General features: G+C 44.1%; 1 protein-coding gene across 1 annotated transcript in view; it reads right to left on the bottom strand.

Moving 5' to 3' along the window:
* Nucleotides 1-15,721, bottom strand: part of dst (dystonin) — a 337,440-nt gene that overhangs the window by 291,646 nt on the left and 30,073 nt on the right. Inside the window, exons 2-7 of the mRNA XM_085998161.1 lie at nucleotides 12,963-13,129; nucleotides 6,425-6,537; nucleotides 5,505-5,611; nucleotides 5,242-5,361; nucleotides 4,970-5,065; nucleotides 2,746-2,873 (exon numbers count right to left, since the gene is read on the bottom strand). Coding sequence (XP_085854287.1) covers nucleotides 2,746-2,873; nucleotides 4,970-5,065; nucleotides 5,242-5,361; nucleotides 5,505-5,611; nucleotides 6,425-6,537; nucleotides 12,963-13,129 — 731 coding nt within the window. The remainder of the gene's footprint in view (nucleotides 1-2,745; nucleotides 2,874-4,969; nucleotides 5,066-5,241; nucleotides 5,362-5,504; nucleotides 5,612-6,424; nucleotides 6,538-12,962; nucleotides 13,130-15,721) is intronic.

The raw sequence follows: 15,721 nt of genomic DNA on the forward strand, positions 1-15,721 counted from the left end.
ACTGCCACCAAAGCAGCGAAAGGGCAGAGCAGTCTCTGCTGGTGTGCCGTGGCCTCGCCCTGAGCACTGCTCTCAGCAGCTAGCCACACCAATACAAGTACAAATAAGACTTCGCCCACAGACTAAATCAGCCCTTAATATTCTGATCAAACGGTGAGGAATGTGCCGCTGGGCATGCATACCTGTTGTGTCGATTACGGTTTTATTAATAAATCTGGGACACTCCTCCTTTTCACTGCCCTGCCCAAAACCACAAAACAAGCATTTCTATTCAGTGAAACTTATTGAAGACTCCCTTTCAGCAATGAAAGAAAGATACGTTTTTAATATCGTGGAACTAAACCAGTCCGAAGGCACGCAGATGAAATCTTTAAGTTGAACTTAAACTGTGAACTGTTTAACGGTTGATAGATGCTCGTGTAAACTTGTCACTGCTCTGATCAAACTCATTCCACATGAAAATGCTTCATTGTCCAATACCTTGACTATGCTGCCTGTTCATGTTTGTAGCTTTATTGGTGCATTTGTAACAGAAATTCTTGCTTGCTGCTGCTGCTTAGTATCTTATCCTCAATAGTACATTTCAATCTCTCACGCTCTTTATCAAATAGTGAAGGGAACCATTTCCAGACCCACAGTGATCAAGTCAGCACCAGCCTTCCACCCACTAATTTAGTTATTTATTTTTTAGATTAAATGTCCTCCCCATGTCTCCTTAAAAACAACAAGTATTTATATGATGCCTTTAACGTAGTAAAGCGTCCCAAGGGGTTTCACAGGAGCGTTCTAAAACAAAATTTGACACCGAACCACATAAGGATATTAGGACAGATGACTAAAAGCTTGGTCAAAGAGGTAGGTTTTAAGGAGTGTCTTAAAGGCGGAAAGAGAGGTAGAGAGGTTTAGGGAGGGAATTACAGAGCATAGGGCCTTAGCAGCTGAAGGCACGACTACCAATGGTGGAATGATGAAAATCAGGGATGCTCGAGGTCAGAATTAGAGGAGCGCAAAGATTTCGGCGGGTTGTGGGGCCGAGGAGATTACAGAGATAGGGAGGAGCAGAGATAGACAGTGAATCTTGCTGGATTACTGTTCCCAGGTAGGCATCAGCTCTCCAATATCTCACCCAAGTGGCCAATCATCATATGCAAGTCTACATGGTGAAGGCTGTTGCACCATGGAAGGCATCACAGAGTCAGACAAGATTCTCTCTCTTACACACATGCACGCACCTGCATGCACTTTCTTGCAGGACCAGCATCCAAAATGGGAACGGTGACTGGTTTCTCCCTTCCCTCGACCCTGTGCCACTCAGGTCAACTGCAGTATACCTGCTGTTCAATAGACTGAGACCACCTAACTCATAACACCCAAAGACCCAACCTACTGATTCTTTGGTCTCTGAGTCAGTACAACACAATGCAGTGCATTTACCCACTGACTCATCAAGTGCGCTACAAAAAATACTCTAATTTTCAACACAGCACTTAATAAGAGGCTGAGAAGATAATGGGTGTCAACTGTGGCTCAGTCGTATGAATCTCACCTCAGTCAGAATGGTTGTGGGTTCAAGTCCCACTCCAGAGACTTGAGCATATAATCCAGGCCAACACTCCCAGTGCAGTACTGAGGGACTGCTGCACTGTCGGAGGTGCCATCTTTCAGATGAGTCCTTAAACCAAGGCGTTTGGCTCATACTTCATTGGCTGTAAAGCACTTTGGGACATCCTGAAGCTGTGAAAGGCGCCATACAAATGCAAGTCTTTCCTTCTTCGGGAATAAAGTTTGTTGTTAACCATCAAAGCTGAAGTAACTAATTAAAAGCAACTGCATCTCATTAAAAAATTTAAAGCCAAATTGCTGATACTATCTTCACTTGAGATTGGCTGCACAAAGGTAGCTTTTTGCATTGAATTCTCTGCCAAGATTGTCAGCTTACCCTGCAATTTATGAACTTGAATCTGCAACTAAATTTGTATTCCTGGCTTCAGTTCAAAATGAGAACAAATCCTTCTTCAGTATTTGATAAAGTCATTAATGTTGGAAAGAGCGCAAGAGATTTAAACCTTGTATCGAGGATAAGGTACTTAACAGTATCAAACAAGAATTTCTGTTACAAATGCACCAAGAAAGCTACAAAGATGAACAGGCAGCATATTCTGGACCAAAAGGCATTTCTCAGGTGAATGAGTTTGATCAGAGAGTATCCTTAACCAGTAAGCTATTAACAATTCAAGTTCAACTTGAAAGATTTTACCTGCATGGCTTCAGACCTGTTGAGTGGACACAGGAATTCCAACAAGCACTGGTGAATCACACCACTGAACATTTACAGCAATTCTATTTGTAACAACTTAAGGGAGAAATGGTGTATGATTCTTCAGAACTATCTTGTTGTACAATCTTAATCAAAACCTCAGTAGCCACTTCCTACTATCCAGTTGTTGTTATTGCCATTAACAAGCCAAACTTCAAGGCCCGATTCCAAGGGAAGAGGAATCAATTTGTTATGAAGATCAATCATTAAGCATATCGAATCCCCCAACATACTACAGCACAAAATGATAGGATGTCCACTTAAAAACTGATTCCAGCAGACGCCGAGATGCCAATCTCCAGCCTGCCATCGTCATTGCGTGCCTACTGGAGGCCAGGGAGGAAATCTGATTTAATTCAATTGACAGCCAATGTCCAATTACACAAAAATCAGGCTGCTGAATCGAAACAAACCCTACTTTCACTAACCTTTCCACTTCTGGCCGTAAACTCTTCTCCCTTTCTAACATTGCGATGATTAATTTTCCCCATTCCTTTTCCACATCATTTGGATGATAGCCTTGAGGAAGTTTAATACGACCAAATTCGATCCACACCTGGAAAACAATAATGGTTGAAGATAAAATACAGATCTCTTATTTTCTGAACAAATTTCTGAAGCAGGCCAAATCCAAGGAAGTGATGCAGACACTATGAGGCACTGAGGAGTGCGTGTGCGCATGTATGGAGTACTCGGCCCAAGTCTGGTCACTTCATTGACAGAAAGTAAAAGGACTGATTAACTGGAAATGGTTTAAAGGAAGGCATCAACTCCGGTAATCAAGTCTCATGTCCAATGAGGTATGGCGGAAAGAACAGCATTCGAAACTGCTCAATCGCAAATGAATACGGAGAAAGACTTGTGAACAACACGAAAAGGAATCTGGTGCCAGGGTTATAAAGATATTACCTAAAATAACACAACAAATGGAAAGTGCAGGGGTGAGAACTGTCCATATAAATTCATGATTCCATTTCCTTCTCTAAGAGCTGATGAGTGCGCCACGAAGAGTTAACAGATGGAGTATTTTAACTACAAAAAGGAAAGCAATGGATAGATGCCATATTCAATAGGCATAACAGAGAAATAAAGGCTCATTCACCAAACATCAAGGGAAATGAAACTACATGCTGAAAGGGGATCGAAACAATCATGAAAGTTGGATAGGCTGAATGGTCTTTTCACAGTCTGCTTTCTTTGGCACTCTCATCTGTGAAGTCATTGTTTTCAAATTTCTATTTTAAATATGTTGTCATGGTGATATAACATGTTTGGAGCACCAACACTGAAGGACAAAGGACGGCGAAGGGCTACCAGACATTTTCCTGGGTCAAAATCCTGGAACTCCCTACCCAACAGCACTGTGGAAGCATCTTCACCACACGGACTGCAGCGGCTCATGAAGGGGGCTCGCCACCACCTTCTCAAGAGCTACTAGTGATGGGCAATAAATGCTGGCCTTGCCAGTGGCACCCACATTCCCAGAATGGATTTTTTTTTTTTAAAAGAAAATTGGCCCATCAAGCTCACTCCTGCAGAAGAGCAAACCACAGCACAGCAAACTGACTGAAGGCGGAATCATTTCCGCCCCACAAAATCATCTTGCTCTGCTCCAAACCACAACCTCATCACTGAGGGGAGGGACAGGAAACCAGGATCCAGCCTCCAATTATGCCCAGTGACGAGCAGGGGGGTCTGGAAACAAGTCATCTGCTCAGCTGTGAGTGATAAATGACACGGGGAGACCAACAGAGGGGACAAATTGGGACTCAATACACTTTCTTTTAAAATTTGTAGAAATGTACAGGTCATGGCCAGTAATGAAACGTTCTAAATATTTCCAATTACCAAGCTTAGCACACGTCATAAGTAACTCTAATGCAGTCAGCCTCATTTGTGGGCATATTTAATTAACATTGCTGTTGACTATAACATATTTACATAAAATTTACAGCACAGAAACAGGCCAATCAGCCCAAATGGTCCATGCCGGTGTTTCTGCTCCACACGAGCCCCCTCCCATCCTCCTCCTCCTAACCCTATCTGCATATCCTTCTATTCCTTTCTCCCTCATGTGTTTATCTAGCTTCACCTTAAATACCTCGATGTTATTCACCTCAATGACTCCTTGTGGTAGCGAGTTCCACATTCTCACCACTCTGGGTAAAGAAGTTTCTCCTGCATTCCCTACAGGCTATATTAGTGACTATCTCTCTCTCTCTACGTCTACCCTATCAAACCCTTTCATTATCTTAAAGACTTGTGTCAGGTTACCCCTCAGCCTTCTCTTTTCCAAAGGAAAGAGCCCCAATCTGTTCAGTCTTTCCTGATGGGTATAACCTGCTCTGTACTGTCACATTCAGCAACATGTTTTGCCAGTCGCTCTCTCTTATATTCTCTCTCTCTCTCCATCAGGTGGTGAAGGTAGATATAAAGACAATAATTTAAAAAAATTATCACAGAGGTTCTCTAGTGAGGGAGAGGAAGAAAAAGGACGTAACATATTCAATGAGAGGTCAACCTCATTTTAAAATCAATTCTCTTTTTTTTTAAATGGGTCATGAATTTTCACTCCCCTTTCAGTGCTAACAACAGGTAAAGCAGATAGGTAATCCAAGTGTGTAACAGGTAACTAAACGGAGGCACACTTACCTCCAACAATTTATACAGCTGCTTTATTTTAGCTTTGTCCTTCTCTTTAGGTGGGATTTCTGTGTCTTTGAACTGTATGTACTGGTTATAAAGTGCCTGTCAAAAGTAACGATCAACAAGTTAGAAGTTGTCCAACTGTCCCTCAGAAGAAATTTCAAAAACAACTGACAAAAGTGCTTGGAAATTAAGTCCGATCATTTCAGATTTCTAGCATCCGCAGTATTTTGCTTTTGTTGTCGGGAACCGAGTCCTTTCACTCTGCAGCACCTTACCTTAAGTTCTGCAGGATTGTTCGAATAGCTCCGATCGGACATAACTGTCACATGATGCTTGATCCATTGGATGAGGTAGTTCACCATATTCTGGTATTCTATCCACTTGACATCGACATCCTAGCAGAAGCCCAAACAAGTTTAAACAAGGTCATTTCAATTCAAAAACCCAATGCATCGTCTTCCAAATCAAACATGTGTGTTGACTTTTAGAAGGAAATGGATCACCATTCGCTGAGTAATGATACATTACAGTGCCTTACATTTGCATTGACGCCGTCACCGTCTTCGGGGACTTTGGGAAAGACATCATACAGCGACGACACGTAAGTGATGACAGACTTCTCATCGGGGGATGCAACGTTAACATCTAAAAAGGAGAGAGCAAGCATCAGCTTCACTTAAATGCCAACTACATGGTGAAACATTTAGAGCACTTGTCAACGTACATTTGGTCACATCACAGACTACAGCAGGGAAAAGATGCCACAACTTAATGAAATTCTCGAGATAATAAGGAACATTGTTTATTTCTGTCTCATGTAAAGCAATAGAATTATAGAATGATACAGCACAGAAAGAGGCCATTCGACCCATCATGCCTGTGCCGGCACTTTGAAAGAACTATCCAACTAGTCCCTCTCCCTCCGCTCTTTTCCCACAACACTGCAAATTTTTCCCTTTCAAGTATTTAGCCAATTTCCTTTTGAAAGTTACTACTGAATCTGCTTCCACCGCCCTTTCAGGCAGTGCATTCCAGATCATAACTCGCTGTGTAAAACAAACGTCTTCCCAGCTAACCTCTGGTTCTTTTGACAATTATCTTAAATCTGTGCCCTCTGCTTACTGACCTTATTGCCCTTGGAAACACTTTCTCTTCATTTACTCTACCCAACACGATAGTAAATCTCCCTTTAACCTACTCTGCTCTAAGGAGAACAACCGTAATACGAACACACAAAAAATCTCACCACATTTTCCAGAGAGTGGATTATTGCTAATGTATTAAATGGATTCTTGCAGTCCATAAAAAATTAGAAAGCAATAAATGACCAATATGTTTCCGCCTGGTCACTAATGTGCGTGAAGTCAGTGCAAGTACAACATGGGGAAACCTGCTTTTACAAGGTTACATTATCACAGTGACAGATCATCATATTTACTAAATGGCCAACAAGTTTACCTTCTGGGTCCAAGAGCCTCGTGACACCAAGTTTTTCGGCTACACCAAAGGCTTGCTCCAAATTGCTCACGTTACTCTGAACTGCTACTTGACTCATATCTACCAGGTCCGGCCTGAAATTCAGAACAAGATCACGGTTAGACAGCTTTAAGGAAATGACCATTCCTGTATACACAGACCAACAAAGTGACTAAAGCTTGGTTGGACGGCATCTAGAATACTGCGTTCAGTTCTGGACACCACACCTCAGGAAGGATAGATTGGCCGTGGAATGGGATGCAATGCAGATTCGCCAGAATGATACCGGGGCTAAAAGGGTTAAATTATGAGGGCAGATTGCATAGACTAGGCTTGTATTCCCTTGGGTATAGAAGATTGAGGGGTGATCTATGCGAGATGTTTAAGATGATCAAAGGAGTTGAAAGGGTAGATAGAGAGAAACTATTCCCTCGGGTGGGGGAATCCAGAACAAAATTAGAGCTAGTCCTTTCAGGGGTGATGTCAAGAAGCACTTCTTCACAGAAAGGGTGGTGGAAATCTGGAACACTCTCCCCCAAAAATCTGTTGAGACTGGGGGTCAATTGAAAATTTCAAAATTGAGATTGATAGAATTTTGTTGGATAAGGGTATTAAGGATTATGGAACCAAGGCGGGTAGATGGAGTTAAGATACAAATCAGCCACGATCCAATTGAATGGCCTACTCCTGTTCCTATGACTACACTCAAACTATAGCAAATTACCACAAATACTAACTGTACAATTGGAGGAACAACAAAGTAGCAAGAGACAGCTAGAGAAGCAGGGCGAGTTCAGCTGCCCCAATTAGAGCGACTGGTCTATTTTTTTAAATAGAGGACTTTTGGAAGCTAATTTGCATTTAGCAATGTCACACAAATAGCAATGAGATAATTGACCAGTTAATCTACTTTTGTGAAGTTGATTGAGGGATAAATATTGGCCAAGACACCAGGGAGACGTCCCCTGCTCTTCCTTGAATAGTGCCATGGGATCTTTTACATCCACCCGAGGGAGCAGACAGGGCTGCGGTTTAACGTCTCATCCGAAAGACGGCACCTCCGACAGTGCAGCACTCCCTCACAGTTCCGAGGAGTGCCAGACTAGATTATGTGCTCAAATCCTGGAGTGGGACTTTAACTCAACTTTCTTACTTCGAGGCGAGCGTGCTAACCACCTGAGCCAAGCTGACACTAACTCTGTTAACACCAGTTTCTGCTTAGGTGATCAGCGTCAATATGAACAAGAAAAATAAACACAAAAACTGGAAAAATGAAGGTAATGATTTTGGAAAGCACAGATACGGCCTGGGCTGCTGCCAATAAAAGATTCTCAACTTTTTCCAGAATGTAATATTGCCCTGAGACAGCAGATTACCTAATCAAATACTTCTCCCAAGTTAATACAAAGAATGATTGTTAATTTTATCCAGGTGTGCCTTATGTCATACTTCAGTGAGCATTTTCTAAACTTTCCATTTCAGCACTTCACAGTCTATTAACCTTTGCTATTTAGATATCTTGCTAAATCTTTCTTCAAGATGTGCAAGTTAGAAATGGGTGGGAGAAATAGTAACTTAACACTGACATTCTGGGCTCAACATGAAAGAGAGGTCGAGAGGGTGGAAAGAAGGAAAGAAGTTGCATTTATACAGCGCCTTTCGCGGCCTAAGGACGTCAAAAAGCGTTTCACAGACAATGAAGTAATTTTGAAGTGTAGTCACTGTTGTAATGTAGGAAACGCGGCAGCCAATTTACACACAGCAAGCTCCCACAAACAGCAATGTGATAATGACCAGATCATCTGATTTACTGATGTTGATTGAGGGATAAGTATTGGCCAGGACACCGGGGAGAACTCCCCTGCTCTCTTTTGAAATAGTGCACTGGGATCTTTTACCTCCACCTGAGGGCGCAAACGGGGCTCTTGGTTTAACGTCTCATCCGAAGAACGGCACCTCCGACAGTGCAGCACTCCCTCAGTACTGCACTGGAGTGTCCGCTTAGTCTGGCGACTCTAGACCAGTTACCTATCCCGCTTGGACCAGCAAATAAGGAATAAATTAAGGCAAGTTACTCTTAAATCGAAGTAAACAACTAAACTGACTTAAAACATTCAAAATATCAGTTTCTCAGACCAGGGATATTGTCCCTGTGTTTGGGAGCAAAACATGGAGTCAAAAATTCCTTTTTGTAGTAGTAATGTTTTTTGGTTCACAAATGCCATTTGGACCTCTGGAAAGGAAACCTGCTGTCCTTACCAAGTTTGGTCTACACGCGACTCCAGTCCCACACCAACGCAGCTGACTCTCAACTGTCCTCTGAAGTGGCCTAGCAAGCTATTCCGTCGTATCAAAGCACGACAAAGAATAACCAGATTAAAACCAGACGGGCCACTCGGCTCTAGACCTCATGCAGCCTTGGTCCAAACTTGGACAGAAGACCAAATTCCAGAGGTGAGGCAAAAGTGACTGCCCTTGACATCAAGGTAGCATTTGACCAAGTGTGACACCAAGGAGCCAGAGTCAAACTGTAGCCAACAGAGATCGGGGGAAAACGCACCTGTGGCTGGAGTCATACCTGGCATAAAGGAAGGGAGTTGTAGTTTTCGGAGGCCAATCATCTCAGCCCTAGGAAATCGCTGCAGGAGTTCCTTAGAGCAGTGTCCGAGACCCAACGATCTTCAGCTGCTATCAGTGACCTTCCCTCCATCATAAGATCAGAAATGGGGCTGTTCGCTGATGATTGCAGTGTTCAGCGCCATTCACAATTCCAGATAACAAGTGCCAGGCAATGACCATCTCCAAAAAGAGAGAACCTAACCACCTCCCCTTGATATTGTATTACCATCACCCAATTCCCCAGCAGCAGTACCCTGGGATCATCATTTACTAGAAACTCAACTGGACCAGCCACATAAATGCCATGGCTACTAGAGCAGTCAGAGGCTGGGTATTCTGCAGCAAGTGGCTCACCTCCTGACTCCCCAAAGCCTCTCCACCACCAAAGAGGCACAAGTCAGGAATGTAATGGGTGCAGCTGCAACAACAGTCAAGAGGCTGGACAACATTCAGGACAAAGCAGCTTGCTTGATCAGCACTTCTCCAATTGTCTAAATATCCACCCCCTCCACCACCAGCATAATGTGGCTGTAGTGTGCAGTATCGACAGGATGCACTGCAACAATGCGGTTTGTGGAAACTTGCGGTGCGCAAATTGGCTGCTGTGTTTCCTACATTACAACAGTAATTGCACTTCAGAAGTACTTAATTGGCTGTGAAGCACTTTGGTACGTCCCGAGGTTGTGAGAGGTGCTATATAAATGCAAGTTCTTTCTTTTCTTTACTAACTGCGCATTACAACAGGGCAAGGCTTCAACTAGAGATGAGCATTCCAAAAGCTTGGCTTCTTGCGTGAATTGCCATATGAATGGTCCAAAGTGAAGAGCTTGGCTCAGAAAGCTGCAAAGTCTGGATCGCCCAAAAGCCTAACACTACTTAATATTAAATGCGTGGTGAAACATTTCACCCTGAGGGATCTTAGGTTTGGAATATTATGTACCTCCTAGGTTTAATCCTGAAGCTGCCTGAACAGGCAATGAAGCAATTAGATACAGTACAAATAAATATTTGAGTATTCTGCCCAACCAAGGATTAGGCAGGTTCGGGCATATTGCGACAAAGCAGTGAAATGCAATGAGCCTCTGCCAACCACTTCAACACATCCGTCACAAATTTATTCTAGAGAAATCCAGTCGTGTTGCACGATTACATTTTACAAAAGTGAATACATTTAAATACCAAAGGTTGGATGAAAGAAAATAGACCTAATAAAGAAAGAGAAAGAACTTGCATTTCTATACATGTTCACAACCTCAGGAAGTCCCAAAGCACTTCACGGCCTACTTTTGAAACGTGGTCAATGTTGCAATTAGAAAAAGGCAGCAGGCAATTTGCGCACAGCAAGATCTTAGAAACAGCAACGTGATAAATGACCAGATAATCTGTTTTAGTGATGTTGGTTGAGGGATAAATGAGGGCCCTGGGAGAACTCTCCTGCTCTTCTTCGAACAGCTCCTTGACGTCCCACAAGACACAGGATTCCTGTGCTGCATTTGCTGATGGCAGCAGACCACGGTTGCATCGTGGAAGTGAGAGGATGGATGAATATCCTGGAATATTCTTTGCTCGTTCTTTGGGATCAGGGAGTCTTTATTCAGAACTTTCAGGAGTTTCAATGCCGAATGGCATTTTCTCATTTTGTACTTCAGCTCCAATGTACTTTAGTGTATTCTACATGGAGACACAATAGCAGATAGAGGACAATTTACACTGGATACACAGGTCGGAAAATCAATTCCACTGAGGGGATAATAGTTACCTAAACTAAAGCTGCAATGTGCCAGCGGTTACAATCACTGCAGCAGGCACGACAGAGCTACCAGGGAATCCAAGACTGGACATGATCATGGCAGAGGAAGGGATTATACTGGAGTTCATAGAAGGAGGCATTCGGCCCATTGTGCCTGTGCCAGCGCTTGGAAAGATCTATCCTATTAGTCCCACGCCTCTTCAATTCCTCGCTGTGTAAAAAAAATTCTCATCTCACCTCTGGTTCTTTTGCCAATTACCTTAAATCTGTGTCTTCTGGTTACCAACCCATCTGCCAGTGGAAACAGTTTCTCCTTGTTTACTCTACCAAAATCCTTCATGATTTTGAATGCCTCTATCAAATCTCCCATTAACCTTCTCTGCTCTAAGGCGGACAATCCCAGTCTCCCCACGGAACTGAAATCCCTCATCCCAGGTACCACTCTAGTAAATCTTCTCTGCACCCTCTAAAAGGCCTTGACATCCTTCCTAAAGTGTGGTGCCCAGAATTGGACAAAATACTCCAGCTGAGGCCTAGCCAGTGTTTTATAAAGTTACAATCTTTGCTTTTCACTTGTTCACAAGCCCACAACTCAATGGCATAAACTGCATTGGAACCCTTATACAGTCGCTTGTGCGATGTTACCATGGAAGAAATAACCCAGCTCTTTAGTCATGAATCGTCCCTAAACAACAGCAGTTTGCACAACACTTTCACAGAGACTGTGCCTTTATTTGTTTCTTTAAATGTCCATCAAAGTGAGGAACGCTCGCACTAGGAAGCCAAACTCTTCAGGCGTTTCTAACTGAAAGATTCCAATATGAGTTGCCCCACAATCAGACACAAGTCACACTCCACTTTTATCCCTGAACCAACACCTGAAGCAGATCAACTGGTCATTTATCTCATTGCTGTTTGTGGGAGCTTGCTGTGTGGAAATTGGCTGCCGCATTTCCCTACAGTGACTACACTTCAAAAGTACTTCATGGTTGTAAAGCGGTTTGGGATATCCTGAGGTCGTGCTACGGCTTGATATAAATGCAGTTCTTTCTTTCTTTCAATTATGGGCGAGGGGACATAGTTTAGTGAAGCATGGCCATAAAAAAGAAATTTAGACAACAGTTTTTTTTTAGTAGGAGGGAAATAGAAAGGTGGGACCGATCAATGTGGGAGGTGGAACTGAATCCACTGCAGATTTCTTTATAAAATGCACTGGATGAATTCCTGTTGGAAAATAGGATTCAGCGCCATCAGTGGCAGAATCACATTCGAATATTTGATGGGAAGATTGGAACAATTGACTGGATGAGCCAATGGGCTTCTTCTGCCAAAGTCATACGATATTGGTCTGTGTTATCTCCAATGGCGCCTCTGCTTCATTGCTACGGTTCTTATGCAATGTTTTGATCATACAAATGCCTGGCAACAGTTTCTTGTGTGCCTCATCATCTGAAAACTGCATCTTCACTTCCAGCCCTAGCACACACCCAGGCACCAACAATTATTTCAATGACAATCCCACTAACAACGTCAAATCACAAGACCCGCATGTTACCCAACCATGGCAGCTTTATGCACAATTATTGTTTCTGTAAGGTACGGGCGGATCCAATTTAAGGAATTCCTTTCTCCCTCATGTAATTTTACAGCTTCCTCTTAAATGCATCTATGCTGTTCACCTTGACTACTCGTTGTGGTAGCGAGTTCCACATTCTCATCACTCTGTGGGTAAAGAAGTTTCTCCTCTATTCCCAATTGGATTTATTAGTGACCATCTTATATTTATGACCTCTAGCTTTGGACTCTCCCCACAAATGGGAACATTTTCTCGAAGTCTACCCTATTGAACCCTTTCATAATCTTAAAGATCTCTATCAGGACACCCCTCAGCCTGTATAACCTTTCAGCTCTGGTATGATCCTTGTCAATCTTTATTGCACCTTCTCCAGTGCCTCTATATCCTTGTCATAATATGGAGACCAGAACTCTGCACAGTACTCCAAGTGTGGTAATCAACGTTCAATGCAAAATTAACAAGGAAAGCTTCCTGTATATAATACCACAGGTTTATACACTTCATACTCAAAGTCACAGCAGGAAAAGCTACAAGCACACGGCAGTACGTATCTGCCAGATATGCAAAAGCAGTACCTGTATTTATGAATGATTGCGTTGAATAATCTGCCATCTCTCCAGCACGAAGTGAAGTTTTCACACCTGACTCCAGTGTAGCCCTCCGTTGCCTGTTGTGACCACAGTAACAGTTTCTCCTTGGCCGACATGTCCTCAGACTCCCCAGTAACATGGATGTCAGAGATCTGAAGAACAAATTTTTAACTTAATAAATAACATCGCTGGTGTTTTTTGGTCGCAACACAAACTTTCCAAACATTTACCATTCTTAAACTAGTCACGACCTTGGTGCAGGGCACCCAACCCTTAGCTCTCAAGATTCAGAAACCTGCCAAATGGGACAATCTGAGGCATGACCCATAAATCTGGAATAAAAAGCTAGTATCAGTAATGGTAACCATGAAACTATCGGATTGTCGTAAAAACCCATCTGGTTCACTAATGTCCTTCAGGGAAGGAAATCTGCCGTCCTTACCTGGTCTGGCCTACATGTGACTCCAGACTCTCAGCAATGAGGTTGACTCTTAACTGCCCTCTGAAATGGCCTAGCAAGCCACTCAGTTGTAACAAACCACTACGAAACACAATAATAAGAATGAAACCTGACGAACCACCCGGCATCGACCTCAGCACCAGCTATGGACATGGCAACGGCACACCCAGCCCAATCGACCCGGCAAAATCCTCTTCACCAACATCTGAGGACTTGTGCCAAAATTGGGAGAGCTATCCCACAGACTAGTCAAGCAACAGCCTAACATAGTCATACTCACAGAATCATACCTTTCAGCCAATGTCCCAAACTCCTCCATCACCATCCCTGGGTATGTCCTGTCCCACCGGCAGGGCAGACCCACCAGGAGTGGCGGCACAGTGGTATACACTCAGGAAGAAGTGGCCCTGGGAGCCCTCAACATTGACTCTGGACCCCATGAAATCTCATGGCTTCAGGTCAAGCATGGGCATGGAAACCTCCAAGGATTACCACCTACTGCCCTCCCTCAGCTGATGAATCAGTACTCCCCCATGTTGAACACCACTGAGGAGTAGCAAAGGCACACAATGTACTCTGGGTGAGGGTCTTCAATGTCCATCACCAAGAGTGGCTCGGTAGCACCACTACTGACCGAGCTGGCCGAGTCCTGAAGGACATTACTGCCAGTCTGGGCCTGCGACAGGTGGTGAGAGAACCAACATGAAGGAAAAACCTACTTGACCTCGTCCTCACCAATCTACCTGTCGCAGATGCATCTGTCCATGACAATATCTGTAGCAGTGACCACCGCACAGTCATTGTGGAGATGAAGTCCCGTCTTCACACTGAGGACACCCTCCATCGTGTTGTGTGGTACTACCACCGTGCTAAATGGGATAGATTCAGAACAGATCTTGCAGCTCAAAACTGGGCATCCATGAGGCGCTTTGGGCCAGCAGCAGCAGCACAATTGTATTCCATCACAATCTGTAACCTCATGGCCCGGCATATCCCTCACTGTACCATTACCATTAAGCCAGGGGACCAACCCTGGTTCAATAAGGAATATAGAAGAGCATGCCAGGAGCAGCACCAGGCATACCTAAAAATGAGGTGCCAACCGGGGGAAGCTGCAACACAGGACTACATGCATGCTAAAAAGCAGAAGCAGCATGATATGGACAGGGCTGAGCGATCCCACAATCAACGGATCAGATCAAAGCTCTGCAGTCCAACCCCATCCAATCGTGAACGGTGGTGAACCATTAAACAACTAACGGGAGGAGGAGGCTCCATGAATATCCCCATCCTCAATGATGGTAGAGCCTAGCACATGAATGCAAAAGACAAGGCTGAAGCGTTTGCAACCATCTTCAGCCAGAAGTGCCGAGTGGATGATCCATAGCAGCCTACTCCCGAGGTCCCCACCATTACAGAAGCCAGTCTTCAGCCAATTCGATTCACGCTACGTGATGTCAAGAAACGACCGAGCACACTGGATACAGCAAAGGCTATGGGCCCCGACAACATCCCGGCTATCGTGCTGAAGACTTGTGCTCCAGAAATAGCCGCGCCTCTAGCCAAGCTGTTCCAGTGCAGCTACAACATTGGCATCTATCCGACAATGTGGAAAACTGCCCAGGTATGTCCTGTCCACAAAAAGCAGGACAAATCCAATCCGGCCAATTGCCGCCCCATCAGTCTACTCTCAATCATCGACAGTGCTATCAAGCGGCATTTACTCACCAATAACCTGCTCACTGATGCCCAGTTTGGGATCCGCCAAGACCACTCGGCTCCTGACCTCATTACAGCCTTGGTCCAAACATCGACAAAGGAGCTGAATTCCAGGTGAGACGAGAGTGACTGCCCTTGACATCAAGGCAGCATTTGACCGAGTCTGGCATCAAGGAGTCCTAGTAAAACTGAAATCAATGGGAATCGGGGGGGGGAAACCGCTCAACTGGCTGGAGTCATACCAAACACAAAGGAAGATGGTTGTGGTGGTTGAAAGTCAATTATCACAGCCCCAGGATATCGCTGCAGGGGTTCCTCAGGCCAGTGTCCTAGACCCAACCATCTTCAGCTGCTTCATCAATGACCTTCCCTCCAACATAAGGTCAGAAATGGGGATGTTCGCTGATGACTGCACAGTGTTCAGCGTCATTCACAACTCCTCAGATAATGAAGCAGTCCATGCCCACATGCAACAAGACCTGGACGACGTGGCAGGTAACACTCGCATCACACAAGTGCCAGGCAATGACTATGTCCAACAAGTGAGAGTCTAACCACCTCCCCT

The sequence above is a fragment of the Somniosus microcephalus genome, chromosome 9 (assembly GCF_052327205.1).
Source record: "Somniosus microcephalus isolate GS21.2 chromosome 9, FLI_Smic_1.0, whole genome shotgun sequence".
Classification (NCBI taxonomy): domain Eukaryota; kingdom Metazoa; phylum Chordata; class Chondrichthyes; order Squaliformes; family Somniosidae; genus Somniosus; species Somniosus microcephalus.